We start from the raw sequence: 24,454 nt of genomic DNA, 5'->3' as shown, positions 1-24,454 counted from the left end.
ATAGCACGAAGTAGTACTGACTACTACAATATGCTAGCTTTTATATACATACATATATGTATTTATATGGAAGTATGCCTTAGCAACATCTTCAGTAGCATGTTTGTATGTATATTTATGGAGCCGGCAGCATTCAAATCCAGTTTTACAAACTTGACTTAAGCGTAGCTGATATTGTACTTTTATTAGGAAAAATGCGCTTAGAAAGGCTTCACCGCCTAAAGTATATAGGAGAAATAGATATCAAGCATCGGTGGTTCAGTGGTAGAATGCTCGCCTGCCACGCGGGCGGCCCGGGTTCGATTCCCGGCCGATGCATAAGTAAATTTTTTGCCGTTTTTTTAGAATACTATATAAAAAAACCTTCCTGAAAGAAGTAACTACATCAGTATATGGTGTATGGTAGAGTGTAAATTTCTGCCTTCAAGCTTTTTACTAAGCTGGGTTTATTGTAATTCAAACAGGTTTAATTCTGATTTTTGAAGATTTTTGACGTTTGATTTTGATAGCTCATTATTTTGGGTCGAGAATTTCAGAAGTATTTTATTTAAATTTTGAAATAGGTATATTAACTAAATTTTTTTTACATTTACATTCGTAATATTTTATTTTGATGAATTTCGGAATGTGAGCATAACGCGAAAATAATAAGAAGGCGTAAACTGCAAGCTGTTTTTTATAACTTTTTTCATTACAGTTCCGTTTAGTTTGGTATATAAATTGTATTAATCAATTTCTAAACTTCTAGAAGCCAACCCCTAAGCGAAAGTGATCACGCCCCTACAATGTCAATGAAATGAGTAAAATGACATTTTTTATTTCAAAATATTAGTCAATGGGACAGATAAAACGGTAAAAAATTTACCTAACCAATGTCAATGTCAGAAAAAAAAATTATATAAAAATTTAGAAAAAACACATCATTTTGAATTGGCTCTTTCCCTAATCTTCACGCGCAATCATTATTTATTTAAACAATTTCTAATATAGTTTATTACTACTAGATTATATATAATATAATATATTTTTATAAGAAGCATATGATATCGAAAAAGTAAATTGCATCGGCCGGGATCCGAACCCGGGCCGCCCGCGTGGCAGGCGAGCATTCTACCACTGAACCACCGATGCTCATACCAAAAAAGCTCACCAAAACTCCCTACCAAAGTTAGAGTAGTGTGAAAAGAAATTGTATATAAGAAAGTTGTACTTAAATTGCAAAAAATATTCAAATTTATGGCAATATCTATTTATAAATATTTATTTTTAAACAAACGCAAGAAGTCAAAAATATAATGATATAGCATATTAAAGTGTTTAAAAATATGTATGATTATATAAAAATTTATAATAATTTATAAAAATGTCGTGATATTACCATATTATTTATGCTTAGATGAACAGATGAAGATCATATAATGAAAAAATCGATGATTCAATGACTTTGCCAAAATTTGAATATTTTACGAAAAATAATTAATTATTCCACAATCTATTTTTAGAATATTTTGGACTAATAAATTATGTTAGAAACAAACTTTAGACTTTCCATAATTTTTTTATAAATGTTTATTCATAGAAAGAAATTTTAGACATTCTTCCATACTTTTCAAAAAAAGTTGTTTTTAATGCAGATTACAAAATTTTTTTTACGTAAGTTGCCTTTTATATTTCTTGATCTGATAACCTTAGTGTTGCATATTGGCAACTCAAAATTTTATTGCAAACTTTGACATTTATTATGTTAGACATACTCAGAACGTTTTGACATATGAGCGCTGTTTGTGTTTTTTACAGTAACATAAAATATTCATCTCGGGCAAAATATGGTATTAAATTGCGAACATTTTAGCGCGATTATTTTTTACAACTTTCGACATGGATTAACTCAGCAACAGTGCATCGCTGTACTTAATCCAATTTTTGGCGTGAAGCTCCATCAAAGACCAGTGTTTAACGATGGTATGGCGAAATCAATCGTTGTTGAGTCAAATGTTGTTCTGAAAAGTATTGATGCTGTGCTCAGACTGATATTGCAAGATCGTCATGTGACCTTTCGTGAGGTTGAGTTAACTATAGGCATTGGTGGGATCATCAAAAAAAAGTACTTTAGCGGTGCCTCGAAACACATCTATGACATCGTGAATTTATGCGTATGACCTCGAAAGTAAAATGAGCCTGTTTGTTTGGATAAACTGGACATGTCGCAACCATACCACTAGAGCAACGCAGAACGTTAAATGCTTAATGGTGCACAAACATTTGTTTGCCAGCTGTCTTTCAAGAAATCAGGAAAACCAACCGCCGAAGACGGATCACGCCTCACCACGACAATGCGAGCTTTCACACATCGACTGAAACAACTGCATTTCTGAGCACTTAAAACATCGATTTGATGAGTCATCCACCATATAGTCCTGACTTGGCACCGAAACACTTATTTTTATTTCCGTAAAACATAAACTGAGAGGTTAATGTTTTTCAACACCTGAAGAGGCCGTTGATACGTTCAGAACGCATGTTTCGGAGACACCTTAATAAAAGTGGCAAAAGTGTTTCGACAATTGGTTGAAACACATGCAAAAGTGTATAGATCTTAATGGAGAAGATTTTTAAAAACAATAAAAGGATTTGCGATGATTAACATTTGTTGTTGTTCTATAATACCGAAATATATAAGGCCACCCTAGTAATTTCTAATTTATATCGTTTCTAAACATTATTTAATGTTTTTTTGCTATTATTTATTACATTTTTTAGTTTTCGAAATTTTTATATTTGCTCGTATATGTTTTTTAAACAAATTTTTAGATTTTCAAAACATCGTCACATTTTTTTTATATCATTCTTTCATTCTTGGCTTTTTTCAGATCTGGTGGACTGCATTGTCTGTCGCCTTGGGTTTAGATGTGCGCGGTGATATAATCAAAGGTGTGCCATGCATCAAACGTTACCATCAATTATTCTGTCCGACGGCGGGCAACAGCTATCCAATGTAAGTGACCAAATGCTTATAAATGTGTGCGTGAGTGTGAGTGATTGTATACGTTTGTAAGCCGTTTAAGCTTATCGCCATTTAAGGCGGTAAACAACTAATCACTTGGCGTTTGAGCTCATTTGCTTTGATTATCGCAAATTAGCACGCCGGCAGATTTTTCAATATTATTTTTCGTTTTCATACATACAAACAATTTTGATTTCTTTTTCGTTTCTTTGTTTTTTTTTTTTAACCCTAACCTTAAAACCTTATCATTAAGCTGTTGGTTATAATTATGAAAAAATTAAAATTTTGTATTTGCTGTTAGATAATTAAAAAATTGCATGCAATATTGTTATAAACTCATTTGCCCTAAGCTAAATAAATGCAGAATTCAAATTTTTTATCTAATAAAATAAAAAATAAAAACATATAGAGAAGAGGAAAAATTAATAAGAAATAAATAAAGCAAGAAGACAACAAAATCGTAAAAAAAAAATAAAAAGAAAAAGTAAAAAAAAAATATTCACACTCAATTTATATTAATTAACTGTAAGCAGAAATGCAACCTACTTCGCTCGAAATTTTTTTGAAAATTAATGTAACTAATGTTTAATAAAAAGTCATTAACACCGTTATTTATTTATTTTTTTCTTTGCTAGCGTTTTATAATGGTTTTATTTATGTGTTTTGAATTGAATATTTTATGTTGACGCGGTCAAGTGTTATACTAATTTGCTTGGCCAAATATAATCACAAATTAATTTATTTTATTTCTAATCAAATTATTATGTAAGTATAAACAATTTTTTTTCAATATTTTTGCTCGAAACAATTTTTCTTTTTTCTGTTCAAATATATTACATACAAAAGCTTTTACCATAAACGTAGCGAGTATTGAATACAATTTGTTTTTTTTTATACCCTGAAAAGGGTATATTAAGTTTGCCACAAAGTTTGTAACAGCCAGGCGGAAACGTCGGAGATCCTATAAAATATATACATAAATGATCAGCATGATGAACTGAGTTGATTTAGCCATGTCCGTCTGTCTGTCTGTATTTTCACAAGCTTGTCCCTAAGTTTAGAAGCTATCGATCTGAAATTTTGCACCTGTCTTTTCTTCACTAAGAAGCTGCTCATTTGTCGGAACGGCCGATATCAGACACCTATAGCATATAGCTGCCACACAAACTGAACAACCGGAATCAAGTGCTTGCATGGGAAACTTTTTTATTTGACGAGGTATCTTCACGAAATTAGATAGGAATCAAGTTCTTGTAAGGAACCTTTGTATTTGTGAAGGACATTATAGCTTTGGTGCAATCGAAGTTAACGTTTTTTTTTTGTTTTTGTTTCTTTTCTCGTTTTACAATTGATATTTGACAATTGAAGACAAAAGTCGTGTGTTCTGTTCTGTTCATTCTACTGTGAATGTCATTATCGAGTTTTTCTTCTTTTTAATAACTTATTTTCTGGATCTTTTTCGCTCAATTATAAACTGCAAAAGTAAGGTAAAAAGGCGAATTGAAAAAAAAAACTACTGTATCAATTGATTTTAGAATATTTTAAGAATACAACTGAAAGATTAAAAAAAAAAAAATTAAATGTGTTTAGGGTTTTCTACTTGGATGAAACCTAAAAAACATTCTCACTAGATAATATTTTCCGAACAATGACCTACGGTTAAAAAAAAAAACCTAAAATAGAAAAAGTGGCGTTGTTTGAATAAAAAAAAATTGAATTTTACTCGAGTTTTGGTCATTTTAGTCCTGCTAAAACTCGATTTTTGATCAGATCAAAAAACTGGCAGGAGAACCAGAACCACAAAACATGCAAAAAATATTTGATAGTGATCATTTGCATCATCACTGCAGCAAATTCGATAAAATGCTGTTTCGAGAAAAACGACTTTAAAGATACTTGTAAACTGAAGGAGCTGATTGCACTGAGTGGGTACACTTTAGAAGCCTATAACTCAAAAAATATTTTAAATATTCATTTAAAATCTTAGTATAGTATTTTTAGAGGTATAGACTAGACAAAAAAACTTAGGAAAAGGTAAACATTTTTTTCCCCCCAGCTATCATAGTCTCATGATCTACTTGTTATTGGATGAACGTGCGTAATGGAAGTATCTTCAAATTGGGAAGCCATACATTAGTTTAGGCACCGTGAGTTATCTACTCGATTAGAGTTATTTTTCGTAATGACGTAATATGAAACACCGTACCCATGCTCAACTCGAGATACAAAAGTGGAAGAGCATTTTCTGGAACAGCAGAGTTTTTAATGGAGTTCTACTAAATACCAATCAAAACTCGCTTAATTTAACATTATTTTGAGTTTTTTCACCGAATTGCTAAATAGAACGACTTAAAATAGGACTTTCTAGAGACTACCTAACATAGGTTCTGGATCTCTGGGGTTACCTTAATAAGGGGTATTATAATACTCAATTCACATTTACGCAAAACTAGAATTTTTTAGTCTGTCCATTAGCCACACTACTACTTACACAGTAGAAGGGGGTTTTCAGAGACATAGCGTACTCCTGCAGCATATTATTTTCAGTGGTATAGCCAGCTTCAAGTTCGCTTGAAAACATAATCGAGTTTATGGCTGGGTGCAAGGCCACACGCGCATGCTCATAAATTCGTCAATTCCATAAAAATAAATAACAAAGAAGTCATGCTTTTAGCACAAATCCATTAATACTTTTAAAATTTTAGCATCTTAATATATTATGCGAGTATTTTCTTAATTTACAAGCTGTTTATGGGTAAATTGGTTTAAATGTTCAAAAACCAGATATACAAATTTATAAACTCACCATTCAAAACTCATTTGATAAACGCATTAAAACTTATTTGACAATGCAATTCCAATAAAAGAAGATTCTACAGTTATTGTTTTGTGCGTAGTATTGTAGTATTTACAAGTATATAGCAGCATTTCTATTTTGAACAGTTATATGTACAATGAGCCGGCAGTATTAACGCAGGCTGCGGATGATGGCAGCAATGAAATAAATGTATGACGAAAATACAATTTTATTCTAGTACTAAAATTTTTTTTTTATTTAAATTATATTAGTTTCGCGCAAATCCTCACATGCTCAATCGGTTTAAATCTGAGAACTGAGTTTTGATTACTTTATTCTACTTTTCATTCAAATTAAGTTAATTCTTTCATAATACATATATTATTAACATTTTATACTATAATAAAATTTATTTTCGTTTCTGTTTACTTTCCAATGAATTGAAAAAAAGCCGAATTCCCATGACTCTTTTCGATCATAACTCGTTTTGAGATGCTTTAAATATTTTTCACAAGCCACAACAAATTGAAAGGCATGTATTATTAAAAATAAATAAAAAATACATTTGTAATACTTAATTGCGACAGATTTGCATTTTTTTTTTTTGTGTTTTGAGTTTTGTTTTCGCTTCCGTTAAAATTCCGTTAAATGAGTGCTACGACCTTAACTGGCACAAGCGCCATCCAGAATGATTCAGTGAATTATTTTTAGTAAGCATGTTATGTAGAAAAAGATCCAAAGAGCTTGTTTACACATAACATAACCTGGCCTAAAGTAACCTAGCCTACAACGAAGTTTATCTACATGAAAAAGGGATGGAGACTTTCGTTTAATATTAAGACATAAATATCTGTATCCCGTACTGGACTATTTTCTTGTTTTCGAGGAAACCGGATTGCTATATTTTTTTCCGTGATATTAGGCTGACAGACTTAGTAAACATATCGCTACTAAAACGTATAGTTGGTTAGAAATACATTTCATTATATGTTTATCAACACAGCTCAGATTGAATTAATCTCTATAAAATACATTTGAGAACTACTATCCAAGATATATCTTTAGGAAACAACAAGGAATTAATTATACCCAAACTGTATCTAGAGTAAAATTGGACTCAACAAATTACTACTACATAAAATCTTGAAAACGATTTGCGTTTCTGAATCTTCGGGTACAGGGGAACACTTCATTTCGTATAATATAATAAGTTCCATTAGTTATTTGCAGATAACCGCAGACTTATGCCGGTCTTGCATTAAAATTGATACCTAACAAAGAGACATTTTCCCAAAGAAACGATTTGTGTAAAAGTTTATTTTATGCTTCGTTCTTACTATCTTATCGTCGAAGACTGTTCACACGGTAATAATAATTTGGTAAAAAGTAAAATATAAATATGTTGCGGCTTAATGTGATTCAAATATGTTCCATTTAGTCTAGCTTACGGAGTTTTTATGTTAAGTTTGTCGAATGGTCTAAAGTAAACTGGAGATCTAATCTACAAAATATAAATAGATTACAAGCAAAAATGAGTTTTACACTATTGGTTATTCTCATATTATAAAGGCTTTGAAGATAATTTTCTCTCTTGAACCATGAATAAGTTGCGCTCCATTAGTCAACGAAGTGAGAATGAATACTTCTTTCTCTCATTAAAAGAACGTATCAGTAGAGAGTACGAAATAGTTTGCTCTACCGGCAGTCGGATCTACGTAAACGACACTGATATTTATTAGGCTAAGAGTTGTCAACGCGGCAGCACTTTTCAAAATTATTTGAGAATTGATTTTTGACACTAAAGCAATAGTCGAATACGATCGTTGAAGCAGCAATCTTTTGTCACATAAAAACGAAGATATTAGCGAACAATTGATCGCAATTTAAGTTAGTTTTGTAGTCTGACGTCTTATATACTTTACATAGCCCTAGGTGGCTTTCAAATTCATTATACTCAAAGTTGTGCCTTCAAAATCAAATAGCCGGTATTATTTGGATGTGATCTCCCAAACTCTCTAGATTTTTACCAGTTACATGTGCACAAAACAAAATGAAATGCAAATAATATGCCCACTTAGAGTAGCTCCGTTGAATTGTCATAATAAAATTTACGGTATAAAATATTTAAGCACACCCATCTATCACTTAATAGTTTTCGGAAGTGTCTGAGAAGTGAAAAGCACTGCATGTCTATATATTTATATGCAAGTATGTGAATTTCTGACGCCTTCATTTTGGTAGAGAACATTTGTATGAAACATGATATAAAATGTATACAAATAGCAGTCAAGTTCTCTGCGGGGGCGCAAACGTTGAAAAAGACGTGGAAAATAATTAGAAAAAATGTTCTTTTACTACTTGAGATGAGTACATTTACCACTTGTAAACCCGCACAAACTGATTTGCAATGTAAACAATTAATGAATGAATGAGTAATGGAAAATTTATAATATATGCATCAATAGTAACAAATATGTTTCGTCAATGAAATTCCATTGCGATTGAGGTAGATACACACATACATTTATGAGTATATTATGACAGATGAGTGAATTGAAAGGTGTGAGCACACGCCCACTTGAGCTATCATTGTTGTGATATATAGTCGTAGTATTTGACAGTTGTAACTGTGGTTTCGATTACGACTATTACTAGAAGGTAGTGGAATAAAGATTTGATAATTGACTTCATTACTTCAAATGATACTTTAGAATCGATATTTTGTACAAGTCTTAGAGGTAACAGCTTTTATATCTCTAAACTTATCGACGGTTGACTAAAATCTCAAAATCACTGAAAACTTAGACTTTTAGCTGACTATACCTGTCATGTACATTCCCTTTCTAGTTCTGATTTTTTTCTTTTTTCTTTGATGCTATACTTCAGGTAAGATAGCTGATCCCTCAAGACTGCTTTGTATAGTTCTTTGTGAAGCCAGATAAAAACTGCTGTAGTTCAATATCAGCTATCGGCAAAGAGCCTGCTTAGATGCTGTACTTCAATATTCTCTTTTTCATATAGATGTCTAAAAGTATGAGATCCGAGGTGATTTAGCTTTGATCTGGCAAAGGCGGGACAGCTTATGCAACTGACATTCGGTAAAATGTTCAATCTTACCGCATGAATTTCGATTGGAAGTGATAACTGTAGTTGACCACCACTTGCTGAGATGGTCTGAGGCTCAACCATCCATAACTGAGCTAGAAAGCTAATCAGCCTTACTGTTTCCTGCAATACCGCTGTGGTCAGACACCCAAACCAGTCTAATCACATAGTAACGCGATGACTGAAATGAGGAGTCTAGACATCCCTTAACTAGTTTTGAGCATACAGTCAGATCTACTACTACCTCTATTGTAGCCACTACAAAAATTCTCTCTTTGATGCTATACTCACCATACACTTTATGACATTATATGCTTAATACTCCTTACTGAAATCGCTCTTGTATTAACCACATTTCGCCATCAATCTTCTCTTTGCAGTGATAAAATTGAACGTTTCATTGACGACAACAAGGCACTGATGCGACGAATGTATGGTGATTTTGAAATGAATCTGGAGCCTGGCGGACCACAGTCACAAACGAAGAAACGCAAGCGTAGATTCATTGATGATCCCGATATATTCATACCACCAGGCGCATTTCCGGCCTTGGTGCCGGATGATGATGGTAGCACGGAACCACATGCTGAGGAAGCTGGCGAAAGTTACTTTGGCAAGTTGCGCAACAAACGACAGGCGAATCGAAATGCGAATAAAGCGAATACGAATACGTTTGCGAATGCTGGACAGAATACGGGAAGGTGAGCAGTTCATCGAATATTTATTTAGAGAAAAATTTATTATAATATATTTTCAAACTACTACTAAAGAGTGGACGCTTGCGAGTCTAAGGTGGAGATCGTCACGCCCTATTGGGCCTCCAATTCGGCGGGTAAAATACGCGCCATTGTGAATACACAGCACTTTGAGCAGGCCATACATCAGGAGGTTTGCACGTAAGTTGCTGATTTTTTTTTTTCATAATAACGAATATTTTAAAAAAGCTACTTTTTATTATTCTTTTAGCACGCCAGCAACATCGCGCTGTGATCGCGACTGCGGTTGTGAGCAAAAGTATAAATGGCATCGTCTTCTAGCCTATGATCCGGACAATGATTGTAAGGGCATCTTTATGGACTGGTTCCTCTTTCCATCGTGTTGCGTTTGCCGGTGTAAGCCATAAGCATTTCAGAATTTGTGGCGCTCATGTGACAACGAACCCAACAGTTCACTTAACATTTCATTAGACTTAAGTCAAATAAGTAATCTGCTTAAACTCGTTAGCGTCTAAGTTAAGCAACACACTCTACACTTTTTTAAATCGAATTAGTTAATCATTTTCAAATTTTAATTTTACTCAATTCGCACACATTTTTAGGTTAGGTTTACTAGAATAAGTAAATTTTAGTTTTTAGCGAAGTATTTGCAAGTTAAAATAGCGCTAAAACATGGCAACTCTGCTAAACATGTATAAGTAGCAGTTATAGTTCTGTACTCATAAGTTACTTGCTTAAATTAGTAGTTCAAAAATATTAGTTGTTTTGAAAATTACTTTACTTTACTATCAATATTATTAAATAACTCTTAAGTATTGATAATTAAATAAGTTGTTTCCAAATATTTCGAGGTGTTCATTTTGCTTTTAGAACTCATATTTTTAAAATATTATGATTTCTTTCTTGAATTGACAATTTTGATTTTTATATATTTTTTAGTTCTAGCAAATATTTGCAGAGATTTTACTTCACTATAATAATTTTTTGAAATTTTGAAATAAAATATGTAAGTATGCTAAGTACTTCATACTATATATGTATATAGATATGTATTTGCATATGTGGTATCAAATTATATTCAGAAAGTTTCGAGCATAAAAATCAATAAATTCTAATAAAGTTAATAATTAGTAAAAAAAAAGTTAAGATTTTTTATTTATATACCAGATAATGGGGTACCTACGCTATACATGAGATGAAAAGTATTTGGTCAGACCGAGAAATCGCGCCATAAAAAAATTTCTATCCATATCTTAGGGTACCTGTCAAATTTCCATAAGTTCTCAAACTACTGCTCTCAAACTGACGCCATCTGTGCTATTTATGAAAATCACGAAATCATGTTGCAAACTAGCTTGAGGGAATATCATTGATAAAGAAAACAAATAGCAATGGAACTGTGACCCTAACCTGTGGAAGCTGATGAAATGACTGATGAATTAGATATGCGTTTTTGCTAAGTTCAGTCCACGGTGGAAGCGTCTGAATTAGGTTCCCACTCATGGGTATTTAGACAAAACAGGTTTATAACTTATTCTCTTTTATTTTTCTTTGATAATTGATTTCGACGGCTAGTTAATGATTGAATCAGTCAACAACATATATAATAATTATAATGTTTGAGCAATTTATTGTAATAAACTCAAAATGGCTAAATCAAATATAATATATTATATTCGCAGGCAAAATAGTAGGCGTTAAATAAATATGATGTGAGAGGTAAGTGATGTTTTTACTAACCAGAAACCTTGTAGGTCATCGTTTTGAAGACACTGAAATAAAAGAAAATATGCCAATATTTGAGTACAAAAATCTTTAAAATTATTGTCACATATTTTTAATAAGAGTTGGCGGAAAAATATTTTAAATATATATTTATATAGTATATTATTAGTTTCGTATGGTGTCACAATGTTGTCACATAATCTGATTGGGTTTTTTCTTTTCGAACATAAGCGAAACCAATATTCGAATCAGCTGTTTACTATTGTGACAAAACTTGCAAATTAATAAATGTCAAATCATTTGATAAATTTATAATACTAAATAAAGTCTAATAAAGTTTGCAATTAGTTACGCTATTTTAGCTTTTCTTTTGTTGGATGAAAAAAGCAATGAAAAAATTAAAATAAAGATATTAAAAGATTACAGTAATCAACTTGATGTAACAGGGGAGTCGCATGTAAAATTTGGCTTGCACTTACTTGAATGTTTATGGGCATGCTTACTTTACCGATTTATATCACAATATCGATCTGAATAAAGACGCATTTGCGTGTTAAATTATGTTTTGTAAATCCTCTGAAAATATTTGGATTTTTCCACAAACTCACTTTTTATGACATTTTTTGTTTTATTCTTATGTTTTCCCCCATAGAAAAAAGAATAAATTAAATCGTTACAATAATATAAATAAATGTCTTAACTTAAATTTCAAATCTGTCAGCGACTATTCTTTTGCTTTGTTTCTGATAACAAAACCGATGGTTTCCATGACACCCAAAATCAATACAATTTCTGTTTCGAATATCAAACCAATAATATCTGAGGTCAAGACACCTACTACTTTTTTTTATCGGTTTCAATGCTGATTCCGACTACTGTCAGATTCTACAACACCGCTGATTGGTTTCAAACTTGCATGCATGACCTTAAGCTTGAATACTCGTATTCTATAATGGTAAATATTTTATTGATAATAAAATAAATAAAAATTTGAAAATTTATAAAAAGTAAATTGCATCGGCCGGGAATCGAACCCGGGCCGTCCGCGTGGCAGGCGAGCATTCTACCACTGAACCACCGATGCTTTTAAAAAATTCTTACACTATTGACGTTTTGAGCGGAAGCTAGTTATTTGCAATAGGTTTACAACACAGAGCGCACTAGAAATCTAAAAATACACAAACTCTATTTAGTTTACTAGTATTGAGTTTTGCAATTTAAGCAGAGAATTTCTTGTTCCTATATATTAACCACGGTGTAGTTAAATAAACCGAGCAAAGGTAGATGTCTATGCTAAATACAGTGGCGCTGTAACTGCGCAGTGAACCTATGCCACATACAGCTAATCATTTATTTTTTATTATTAAAATTATAAAATTTTTAACGAATTTGCATTTGTAAAGTAAATTAAAACCTTGTAATTTTTTTAATTTACAATATTGTAATTTTTGAATTTAGTTTTTTAAATTAATCAGTGCTGTCTATTTTTGAAGCTCAAACAGTTTACTACTACTATTATTGTTTTTTAATATATTCTTTAATATAGTTTTTGTTTTTAGTTACAGAATTGCGTTCTTAAGTGTTTCCACAAGCATTTTAATGTGTTCATTTAAACAGTTACTGTTCAAATAATAAGAGTGAGACAACTCTCCATTCGTTCATTCATTTAAAAATGTTTATTTTTTTGTTTAAAATTTTTCGTTTATTATAAACACTGAAGCATGTATGGCATCCATTTAGCAAAACTTAAACACATTTTTATTGTTAAGACCTATGTATGAGTGCTATGTATGTATATAAAATTCGTTTCGCCTTAATGAGTCCCGTTTAGATATTTAGCGCTAAAAGTATGCATATAGGACACATCCCAATGAGGAATATACTCACACATAAATACCTAAGCGTTCATAAATTTTGTCATTTACTTCCTTTGACAATTTTGATGAGATTAATTTGAAAAAGAAAGTGCTAAAACTGGAGCGGGAATAGCAGAAATTTATTAAAGGCTCAACGTAACACATGCATACATGTGTACTCAGTTTGACTTGTTCAAAGAAAATTGAAAAGGAAATATATTTATTTTATTATTTACATATAATTCTAAGGCTGAAGAACTGTACACAATTTAATAAAAACCATTATGCATACTAGTTTCTAGTCGCTTTTGATCTTCTTTTGTCTTTAGTAATCCTTATTAACATAATATTATGAATAGCAGTTCGTAAAAATATATATTTGAATATTAAACCGAGTTTCTATAAGGATTTAGCATTATAATTAAATTTAATTGCTTAAACAGTGATTATCTAGTACATACTGTAGATACATTTCCTCAGAGATAACGAGCTAGCATGCTTTTAGGCTTGCTTATAATGCTTATCAGTATTTATAATGGGAATTCCAAAATAACTAATAATAATAATAATAAATTAAACAAAATCGCTATTTAAAAGGAAAAATTAATTTGCGACGAAATAAACCGTTTCACTTTAAAAAATTTCGCAATTTAACATCCAAACAAAAGTTATAACAATAAAAAAAAATTATAACTGTTTCCGCCCGGGATCGAACCGGGGGCCTTCCGCGTGTTAGGCGGATGTGATAACCACTACACCACGGAAACACACAATTATAACGTTGGACTAACAGATATTTTGTTATGAATTTAGGCTCTGTGGTGAATATTTTTACTCAATTCTACATATCTATGTATATAAATTTAAATACAGTGAATACAGTTACTGTTATTCCTTATAAATATGTACCAATAACTCATTATATGTATATTTCTATATGTCAAACTCTTGCATAAATATTATGAAAACTGGAATCCAATTTTGAAGCCTCAAACTTTGATATATCGCTTGATAGGTATCTATGGAATTTAATCGATATTTTTAACTTTTGAACTCAATACGAGAATAAAGAGTTCCATTCTCTCAAACTTTGCTCTTACTTAGAATCATTCGAAATGAAATAGACTCAACTTTGAATCGCACGCACATCGCAAAATCCAGCAAGGAGTAATTTTCTTATCAAAACGAAACTTCGAATTCATCATTCGTACTTTTTCACAACCATATTCAAGAAATTTTTAAGAAAATTTTAAACTCATAGATTCCTATTAGAAAAGGGGATTGAATTCATTAGCACAAAATTTTATGAACACATTTGCGGTTTTAATAGCACTTGAAGATTATCTTAACCGAGTACGTTGAGAAAACTTTCAGTGTGAGACTACAAATATGAACCAGAAAAAGATTGAAAAAACAAGAAAGCTACAAAGAAATACCAGGTTAATATGGGCAAACCTCGGATTATATTTTTGAAAATATAAATCGTTTAACCAAAGGTATACCTTCAGATGTTTTAGCACAAAATGAGGTTGATGCTACTTCCCTGCGGTTTACCAGCCAACTTCTTCATAAAGATGATTAATTATCTCAATTAGCCAATTGTCTACATTAAGAATCATTTTGAAACCTCTATCAGTAGTCAGATTTGTATAATATTTGCCAAATCTTAAAATACCGTGCAAGAGGCAATAGAAACTTTTTCAAATTTTGCTTATTTTCGTACATCATTGTAAGAAAATGCAATGCTTTCCTCAGACCGCGCCTCTTCTACTTTGAAATCGCTATCTAAAACTATACTACTTACGCATATTGCGATGTTTTTTGAACGACCATCACTTCATTTAAACTCAGACACCAGTTTGTGGCACTTAGTACATGTATTGGCGAGATTGTGACATCTCCCTTCTCCTACTGCCATTGCCACACATACCATAATCATTAAATTTTACGACTGTCCATTCTGTGAAATAACTCAATTCAATAGACGGCGCAGAAATAAGTGAGAACACTTCAAAGTTGTTCAAGGATACAGCGCCATACCCCACATACTTGTAGCACCAGATAGCTGGGCTCCTTATGCAATTTACCCTCTGATTGCATTGTGTGTATGTTTTAAACGGCCTATCATCATATTATCACGACTTTTTGCAACTGCATTTAATCGCCTCTGCACTGGACAAAGTTGCAGGGATTAGATGGGAGTGGTCGCGGTGCGGGTATAAGACTGTCATCACACCCTGGTGGAGGGTGCGAAACTTGAGCATGTCATCATCACTGAATTATGAATAGATTGCATTCGGTGATGGCATTAATGGATAATTCCGTACTCGTCGCAATGAATGGTCATTTGAGGGTGTATTGGTGATAGTTGTTGTAAACATTGGAATCGTGATAAAGCAGATTTGTCGAGTATTCTCGACCCAGTAGGAATGTTATAGATGCGGTTAGGTTGATTAAACGTTTATAAGGTACTAATTTCAGTGAGTTTGAGAGATCATATAATCGAAATTTCAATACCCAATAATTTATATTCTAAAGCAAGGAAACGCTTCTAATTTTTCATAAGTTTATATGTAATTTTCTCTCTTCTACTATTATTAAACGATTATACCCTCCGATTAATGTGGTAATATGACAAGTCCGCATGTACTGCATTCTTAGGTCTGGCCAAAACAATAGTAAAAACCACTGAGATTATGAATTAAGAGATTAGGTCAGTCAAAATCTCAAAACAAGTTCTAACATTAATAATTTATTCTAGGAGTAAAAGGAATCGAATATTTCCCTTTCAGTGATTAATATGTTTTTTATTAGCTATTACGATTTTATTATTATTTTTAAGAGGGACTCCAAGGAACTCGTGCTATCTGAAACAGACCATAAAACCGAAATATTAAGCTATATGCAAGTCCTAGACTAGCCTATTATTTTAACGGAGAGGCATAAAGAATATTTAGTAAAGAAAACTCGTATTTTGACCTTAGTATTTAAAATATTTTAATTGTCGTTGAAACATAGTATCAAACCGTTATTTATGGAGCTCGAAAGTATATAATTAGTATAATAGTTATCTGTATCTTGTAAAAAGTTTCTAGAAACATGAAAATCAAAATCGACTTTAAGAGCAATTACTCTCAGCTTCACTGTCAGTTCATTTCAGATTTCCTACCGGTAAGTGAGCTCATTGTCTTTCTGCTTATACGAGTAAGTGTGAAAATTGATGCCTGGTTCACTCGAGACTAAAAACTGGGAGATTTTTGTAGTTTTATACTACTTTATAGTGCACATTTTAATTGCATTTTACACTGTGTTCATTCGTTACCAGTGTAGCTGCTGTAGTCCACAATAACTGGCCTCAAACTGTTGAGTTTTTAATAGCTTAGTATAAGTACTAAATATTTTACGACAGTACAAGTTGGTATGCAATTCCTTTGTGGAGGTTTCGGAAAAAGATTTGTATGAAGATTGGGCTGTTCATACTTTCGCAATCTTTACCTTCTTGAAATTAATTAGAATAATCAATATAAATAATTTTGAGATTTACATACACTTTTAGTAATGGCGAGGACACAAGTGTGTTTTTTTGTTAACCAAAGAGAGGATCTTACTGGAGATCTTTTGGAACACGTATATATTCATTTTATATATATTTTATATATAATATGTATATATCGACATCACACATCATATCATACATAGTCTTCAAATTTTTCAAACTTCTAATTCATCATTACATATTTGGATTATAATTACACTTAAATTCATCCAAATTCAAAGCATCAATGTTCAAGTTCCGTTTTGTTCTAGCACACAACAACACAACAACCCCTTTTTTAACAATTTCTAAAACCCTCATAACTAGTTTCCGATAAATTATAACTAAAAAGCGGTTTTATCTGTTTCCGCCCGGGATCGAACCGGGGGCCTTCCGCGTGTTAGGCGGATGTGATAACCACTACACCACGGAAACAGTTATCTTTAATTTAAACTTTCAGATAACGGTTTAAAAATTTTAAGTAAATGAAAGTTCATAAAACACCTTTCAACCTTTCACCTTTCAACAGAGCAATTCGATCTAATTCTTTAATGAAACCGGTCTCGGTTAACGAAAATTGCTATAATTTTATATTATAATGGGTGTTTTTAGACGTTTGGTTTTCAATTAGGCAATATTTTTTTCGGAGTTGGTCCTTTTGATAGCTGTTACTTGATTTATACTCAGTTTGGTTTGCCATTTCATAACATAATCATTAAAATCATAAAAAAGCAAGTCTCAGATGCCGTACAGTGCGCACCGTACTACGCTGTGGAGCACAGTATCGAAGAAGGCCCGAATCCGCCATCGCGACCAACAATTGGAATTGTGCCCATTCACTTTATGGAAGATTTTGCGGATAGATCTTGGTTTGCGGGCTTAAAAAATCCACCTCTTGCAAGAATTGAAGCCGAACGACCACCATGCGCTTCGCACGCTCGGTGAATGGTCCCAAAACGAGATGACCACCGAATTCCACATGAAAATGTTTGCTCAGCTTAAATTCGAAATGAAAGCAAGGTGTATCAAAGTATGTGTACCTCGGCAGTCACAATAAAGAATTCTTCAGAAACGAAGACGAGGGGAATATCCATGATCAAATGACTGAAAAGTTCTGATTTATAAATTTGGTGAGCAAGTAGCTGTAGTAGCAGTAGTCAAATGCAGCTAATAATTTCAATTTTTATAATTTTATAGTTATTTTATTTTTGCGATAATAATAATAAGCTAACATATATTTTTATACTCTTGCAACATGTTGCTACAAAGTATAATAGTTTTGTTCACCTAACAAATGTTTGTATCACCTAAAACTAATCGAGTTAGATATAGGGTTATGTACATATAAATGATCGCGATGACGAGACGAGTTGAATCAGGGTGACTGTCTGTCTGTCCGTCCGTCCGTCCGACCGTGCCAGCTGTAACTTGAGTAAAAATTAAGATATCTTTACGAAACACACATGTTCCTTGGTACCAAGTTTCGTATTGTTGATAGGCGTAATAATGCGTCAGAGATATTAAATTTTACATGTGGGATAGTACAGGGGAGTTTTATAGGAGCCAATGTAAATATTTGACGATGGGCGTAGCACCGTTCATATTTAGGTGAAATCACATATCTCCGGAACTACTTGACCAATTTCAACTAAATTTGTTTAATTATTACAGTGTGAAAATAGAGGAAATCTGACTGCAACCACGCCTACTCCTATATAGCACAATTCTAAATTCCATATAATTTTAATACTTTCAGTATACAAATCAAGCACCAAAGAATATATCGGGACAAAACGATACACAAGTAGTGCATTTGAGGTATACCATCTCAAGCCTAAAAATTGTCAAAATTCGCCTATAACTGTTCAAGCCACCGGTTACCGAATATGGCGACCCGAGTACCGGGTGCTAACTTTTTACCGAAAATAACGGTCAATTAAAATAGGTCAGATGCTTTTTTTTTCTAATGGTGCATTTTTATGCCTTAAATGAGTAAAATCGGGTGAAAACTTGCCCTATCCGCCATATAACTAATCACAGTATTTTCAAACATCTGGCTGATTTTACTCCATATACATATGTTAGTCATAGTACGTGAGGTACCTTATGCCATAGTTAAAATCGGGTACCGCTATCTCTCATAAACCTAACATAACATTTTATTATCTTTATAAGATAACATTTTCAAACTTCCGGTTGGCCTTATGCTATATATATATGTATGCTAAGATATTTTCGCAAAATTAAATGACTAATATTGGATATACTATAGTGCAACGTATAATATTGGATGTGTTATAGGTTAATGCCGAAAATATATGAACTTAGTCTACGAATTACCCCAACTCCCAAATACTACATACATATATATTTTTTCGTTATTTTATCAAGCCTCATGCCGAACATGTTGGTCAATGTGTTAGTAATATAAATATAAAATTGCTTGCAAATATGCTTTCAAATATGCCTCAGCTATGTCAAAATAAACTCAATTAGCTCATCATTCTCCTTCTCTGTCTCCAATATATGTAGTCTGTACCATAATTTCCGACTTTCCACCTGAAAATGAATATGTGTGATATTTCAACAAAATTTAATTAACATGTTTTCTTAAAACTTGTGTAGGAATATGATAGAAATTGGTCTAGACTTTGGTCCAAACCTTATAATCTTTAAAATAATAAATTGCGATCCTCGAGTTGACGTTTTCACAACAACTCATTCTATTAAATTTAGCTTCTTCAGTTGAGCTTATATATCAATATAGCATATATCCCATATGAAATAATTTTTATACAATTTTAGCTGACGCGAAGTAAAATATAATACAATAATAAAACTTACTGAGTCTGTCACCTATAATATAATTTAATAAAATACTATATTTTATTGCAATCGTCGTATAATGAATGCTGAATTTTTTCGCAACATTTTTTAATGTAAAGTATTTCTAACACCTGAAGCTACTTTCCCTGCATTAAAACTAAAATATTCTGAAATACGTAAACCAATAATTTAAATCTGTGCGGACTTTAAACGACAATGAAACAATTTAGTCAAAAACCATACTTAAGGGCTCACTTCAAAACTTAATCCAATCAATCAAGAATTTGCATTGTATAAAATACATGTAGGAATGTATGAGTATGTTGTACAACAAAAATTTGCTCTCAATCGCCGCCATATGTAGATTAGATATAAATTGAGGTATGCGCTGCAATCTGTGGTCAATGCTCCCCTCAGCATCCATAAGTATGTGCGATTATATCAATTTGCAGTAAAAATTGATTTGACAATTTGATAGGAAATTCAGAGATTTCGTGACCACTTCAATGATTTAACTAATCAAATATTATTATTCAAATACATATGAATACATATTCATAAGTACATAGGTATGCATATATGTACATATGTTTTCATACATATGTATACATAAGAAGAGTTACTAGCGAGCATTGATGGGCTTTGTTCCTACTTTAGAGTTATGCCATGACACCGTTACCCCCGAACGACCCAATCAAAAGCTTTAATGAAGTCAAAAGAAGAATTTTCTACCTCAGAAAGTAACAGCGGAGAAGGTCCTGAGCTCACTGGCGGCAACCTGTGAAACGAACTTATCTCTATAATTTAGCTCAATTGCCTCCATTTAGTGCGGAGTTACGCACTTCGCTCTTTTATATACCAGTTCTATTCTGGCATTTTTGATAGTTCCCCAGTCGACTGAATGCCATTGGCACGTAAAGAAGAGAGAGAGAAAGGAATTGGTCAGTGTACGCCGCTGCAAGTAGTTGCAATTTATCTCTAAGGACACTGATAACTTGTCTAAGCCTTTTGCAGAGGGCATCCTCCCAGAAATTGCTTCTCTAGCTCTTCTTTAACATTATATTAGCTCATTTCCATGATTTGGTTTCGAACTCTTTTCTTCGTGGGCCTGACTAAATATTTTTATGGGCCGATGATTCTACCTTTTTGTAGATACACCAAAAACTGGATTAAATTGCAGATCTTGAATCTCTTCAGGGTGTTCGTCGTACCAAACGCCTCAATTTTGCTTGTTTACAAACCCATTAACCCAGAAATGGGCCTCCTCTTCTTGAAACTTTTCAAGAGACCATATGTCTATGTCGCTTGGGAAGGTCGAGCGGCTTCAGTTCTTGCATAAGCAGTATGCTGACCAGAAGTTGGGCGAAGCGCACAAAACACATTAATTACAGAACGTGAATTTTCATAATAAAGTTGAGGTATGTCTTTCCATGCCAAATAATACTGGTCAAAAATATCATAACAGCTTGACATGACTCATGCGTGATCTGTCAAAAAAAAGGCTATTGAAAAAAGTAACAATACTTGGATCACCCTTTATGAGCCAATTTCGATGGTTTGGTTTCGAACTACCACTTGGTTGGTCATTTCTAATATAGTCTTCACTAATAATATTACCAATCAAGTAATTCTTATATAGATTTATTTAAAAATTTATTAGCTGTTTCCGCCCGGGATCGAACCGGGGGCCTTCCGCGTGTTAGGCGGATGTGATAACCACTACACCACGGAAACAGTTATTTTTAGTAATAAATAAATATTATGAGAATTTCAAAATCAAAATGAACTGCAAAAAATTTCGAATTTTTAGGGAAAATTTTACTGTTTTTTATGAATTTTTCATTTCTTTTTTTTGTTTTTAAATCTAAATTTCTGTTTTTGTTTATTTTGTTAAATCATAGTCACAAGTAATACTCCAAAACTGATTTCTATTGAAAAACGCAATTTTTTATTTTTATTTATGCAATTTATGTAGACCCAGCAAAAAGACTTTTCACAATAACCAATCGCAACAATGACCAAGCAAAAATGAAATAAATTTGTTTTGATAAAAAAGGTAAATTAAATTAAGTACAAAAGCTATGCACAGAGCGCAGAGATCAACGAAGGCACAAAAAAAAATCTTGGCGAATTCTGCGAAAATGTTAATGACCTTCAACGTGACTGTGGCTTTTGTTGCTGTTCGCCGACACAGTTTTGTGGAGTTGCCATTGCACATAACCTAAAAAAAATATACATTTTCATTGTTGCAATTGTTGTTGTATGTATGTGTGTAATTTTGTTGTATTTACAGTTGGCTATTTTTTTCCTTTTATTTCACTCATTTTTGCTTCACCGTTGTTGTATTGTAGTCCGTTGTTTTGCAAACCTCCTGGCAACTTCAGCAACAACAAAGGGTCCAGCTAGTGACAGTTTGGTTGCTTTTTGTTGCTGCATTGCAATGAAATTGTATGGTTTGTGAAGTTGACGTTGCTAATGATCGCGTTGGAGTTAGTGTCAATGGGCTGCACTTATGCGAAGAAAGAACAAAGCTTTGCCATGAAAGTGTGTAAAGGAAAAATTGCAAACAACTGTCTATACTTCACCGCTAGACTCAACGGATTGCTGCTGTTTCTTTCGTTTACCTTTTGGCTTGTGTCTAGTATGTGCTGACAGTGCTGGGTCAGAGCGTGTAGGAAACCTTTCAGCGAGTTTTGAGTCATTTGTAAAGAGCACTTAGCTTACATACGACCTTCTTCCACCGTCAACTAGATTTTAATTAGAGTTGGCGCCTCAAGTTGTAGACAATTATTCAAGAGTAAATAAAAATAAATAAAAAGAGCAAATAAAATACTTAAAAAAATGCTGAGTAAACTTCTAGAGCCAGCGCTTAGTAGACATTAAAAAATGAGAAAATAATTTTTGAAAATAATAAAAATACAAATTCAGCTGAACATTACCCTTAAAATGTTACTCCAACGACGAACTATCTCTTCTTTCACTTTACTATCCACCATATAGCTTTGTACCTTTCTAACTTCACTGAGAAGTTTCAGCTTCACTTCATACTACAATCGCCCAACCACTTTGAGTGCAATTTGTGAAAATTAACACACCAAATGCGCCACGTGACCACAATGCCCTGCACAATGTCAGTATTGTCAGCTTAAGCATCGGCGCTGTTGGTCTTTTATTGTTGTTATATAAATAATTTGTAAGCAATGTCACTACAGAGAGAGTCTCTTTTCCACATGCAATTCAGCTTCGAACAATAGCTGTACATTTTTTAACGGTATCGGTGATTTAGGTTGCCTGCTTGCGGTTCTTAGCACTCAGATTTGTTATGGCTCCTGTCAGATGCGTGACACGTGCGTGTAGAGAAAATATTTACTTAAGAAATTGCATTTAAAAAAATTCAATTGTATAGTGGGTTGACTCAAAAAACGTTTACATTTTGACGTGATTGATGAAATACAACTATTTTTATTTAAAGAAAAATTGAAGGTTTTTCAACTACAAAGTTTTTTGTAGTAAGGGTAAAATATCTATTCTTTGCTGTGATGCCTTTTTGTAGTCTTGAAAACCTTTTACGCATTTCATAAGGTTTTTTTTATTTAAAGGTTATGGTGAATACTTACGCTTGCCCTACTGGTCCGATCTGCTATAGTGCACTTGAAACGAATCAAAAAATTTTAACTTCTGCGTGTACTTATAGTAAATTTATGAGAGTTTGGTTTTAGTCAACTCTGTATATCCCGCAAAAAAATTGTACTCTTATGGTAAGCGAGCACCATAAAAAGGCTTACATATTGTAGCATGAATATTAAATGCTAATAAATGAAGTCTAGGCTATTCGTGGCGCCTTTTCTTTGAAGGCTCCAAGATTTCGCTTGGCTTATTGGAACTATTGTTTTATTTTTTGCAAAATATCGGTTCGTTTGACATTAAATCATTTATAGTAATGCCATTAATCTTTTCTAAATTCTCAATCGCTTTTTCAAACAAGAGAACTTTATATCAATATATTTGTAATGCTCACTTTGGGAGGAGAGTATTGGAGAGAGTACGTTCTCTGTTTGAAGTTTACTCTTCATAACTTAGTCAGGCAACATGTACAAATTTGTGTATCTTTTTGGTTATTATACATATAAAGTATTAGGGGTTTCTATAACTGAAACCAGGAATTCTTAATAAAATGATGGATATTGAAATGAGAAATTCTGGGATTGTCTATATATTGTATTGTAGCTTTAATCAGCAGATTATTCTTTGAAATAAATTGCCAAAGTTTATTGAAGGGAATTCAAGGCGAAATTTGAATATAAGGAAACTCCTACAAACAGTTAGAGCTTACTGATTTGCTGCTATCTTGACTGGTAACACTTTACTGAGTTTATCTTTCTGTTCTCTCTCTTCAACTGCTAGGGCTAAAGTTGTTATGTCACGGAGAACTTTCACCTTTTAGTTAATGAAACATCCTAAATTCACGATTCTTGAATAGGGACAGTTCAGGTTTATTTGTATTCCATAGAATATTGCCTTCACACTTATCTCCTCTCGATTTTCTTTATCTAGAACCTTATTAAGCACTTTCGGACTTAGTTACTTTCCTTAATTTAGTATTGATACTAACACAAAGGATTGACTTCTATGGAGGATACGAATTTACTCTTTTACGTTCTTTTTTTACATTTTCCTGCAATCAATTGATTATGTAGAATTTTAAGAGAACTGATTTATATTTGTTTTAACGAAATTCTAAGGTGACCAGGTTTAACTTTTTTAGGTTCCTTCAAAGGGATGAGTTCTATGTAAATTTCATGGCGACAGGGTTTCAATATTTTTTAGGATTTCCCTAAAAAAAAATAGTTCTATGAAACTTTCAGGTGACCAGGTTTAAAATTTTTAAGG

At 32.6% G+C, this 24,454-nt stretch overlaps 1 protein-coding gene, 1 long non-coding RNA gene and 6 other non-coding genes across 11 annotated transcripts in view; 2 read left to right on the top strand and 6 right to left on the bottom strand.

The window, feature by feature from the left end:
- Window positions 1-10,606, top strand: part of spz3 (Spaetzle domain-containing protein 3) — a 61,200-nt gene extending 50,594 nt beyond the window's left edge. For all 4 annotated transcript variants that reach the window (XM_070107605.1, XM_036366867.2, XM_070107604.1 and 1 more), the window contains exons 4-7: window positions 2,871-2,995; window positions 9,287-9,607; window positions 9,677-9,802; window positions 9,873-10,606. In XM_070107605.1, coding sequence (XP_069963706.1) covers window positions 2,871-2,995; window positions 9,287-9,607; window positions 9,677-9,802; window positions 9,873-10,029 — 729 coding nt within the window. In that variant the 3' untranslated portion in view covers window positions 10,030-10,606. The remainder of the gene's footprint in view (window positions 1-2,870; window positions 2,996-9,286; window positions 9,608-9,676; window positions 9,803-9,872) is intronic.
- Window positions 1-24,454, bottom strand: part of LOC138856471 (uncharacterized) — a 158,080-nt gene that overhangs the window by 3,905 nt on the left and 129,721 nt on the right. Inside the window, exon 2 of the long non-coding RNA XR_011395688.1 lies at window positions 11,363-11,394. This is a non-coding gene — a long non-coding RNA (uncharacterized lncRNA). The remainder of the gene's footprint in view (window positions 1-11,362; window positions 11,395-24,454) is intronic.
- On the top strand, window positions 248-318 carry TRNAG-GCC (transfer RNA glycine (anticodon GCC)). Its single transcript has one exon. It is a non-coding gene; the product is annotated as a tRNA-Gly (tRNA).
- On the bottom strand, window positions 1,061-1,131 carry TRNAG-GCC (transfer RNA glycine (anticodon GCC)). The gene has a single exon. It is a non-coding gene; the product is annotated as a tRNA-Gly (tRNA).
- Window positions 12,361-12,431, bottom strand: TRNAG-GCC (transfer RNA glycine (anticodon GCC)). Its single transcript has one exon. It is a non-coding gene; the product is annotated as a tRNA-Gly (tRNA).
- TRNAV-AAC (transfer RNA valine (anticodon AAC)) lies at window positions 13,898-13,970 on the bottom strand. The gene has a single exon. It is a non-coding gene; the product is annotated as a tRNA-Val (tRNA).
- TRNAV-AAC (transfer RNA valine (anticodon AAC)) lies at window positions 17,101-17,173 on the bottom strand. Its single transcript has one exon. It is a non-coding gene; the product is annotated as a tRNA-Val (tRNA).
- On the bottom strand, window positions 21,226-21,298 carry TRNAV-AAC (transfer RNA valine (anticodon AAC)). The gene has a single exon. It is a non-coding gene; the product is annotated as a tRNA-Val (tRNA).

Source organism: Bactrocera oleae, chromosome 3 (genome assembly GCF_042242935.1).
Source record: "Bactrocera oleae isolate idBacOlea1 chromosome 3, idBacOlea1, whole genome shotgun sequence".
NCBI lineage: Eukaryota > Metazoa > Arthropoda > Insecta > Diptera > Tephritidae > Bactrocera > Bactrocera oleae.
Note: the sequence above shows the minus strand (reverse complement) of the source record. Positions and strands in the feature narration are given on the sequence as shown.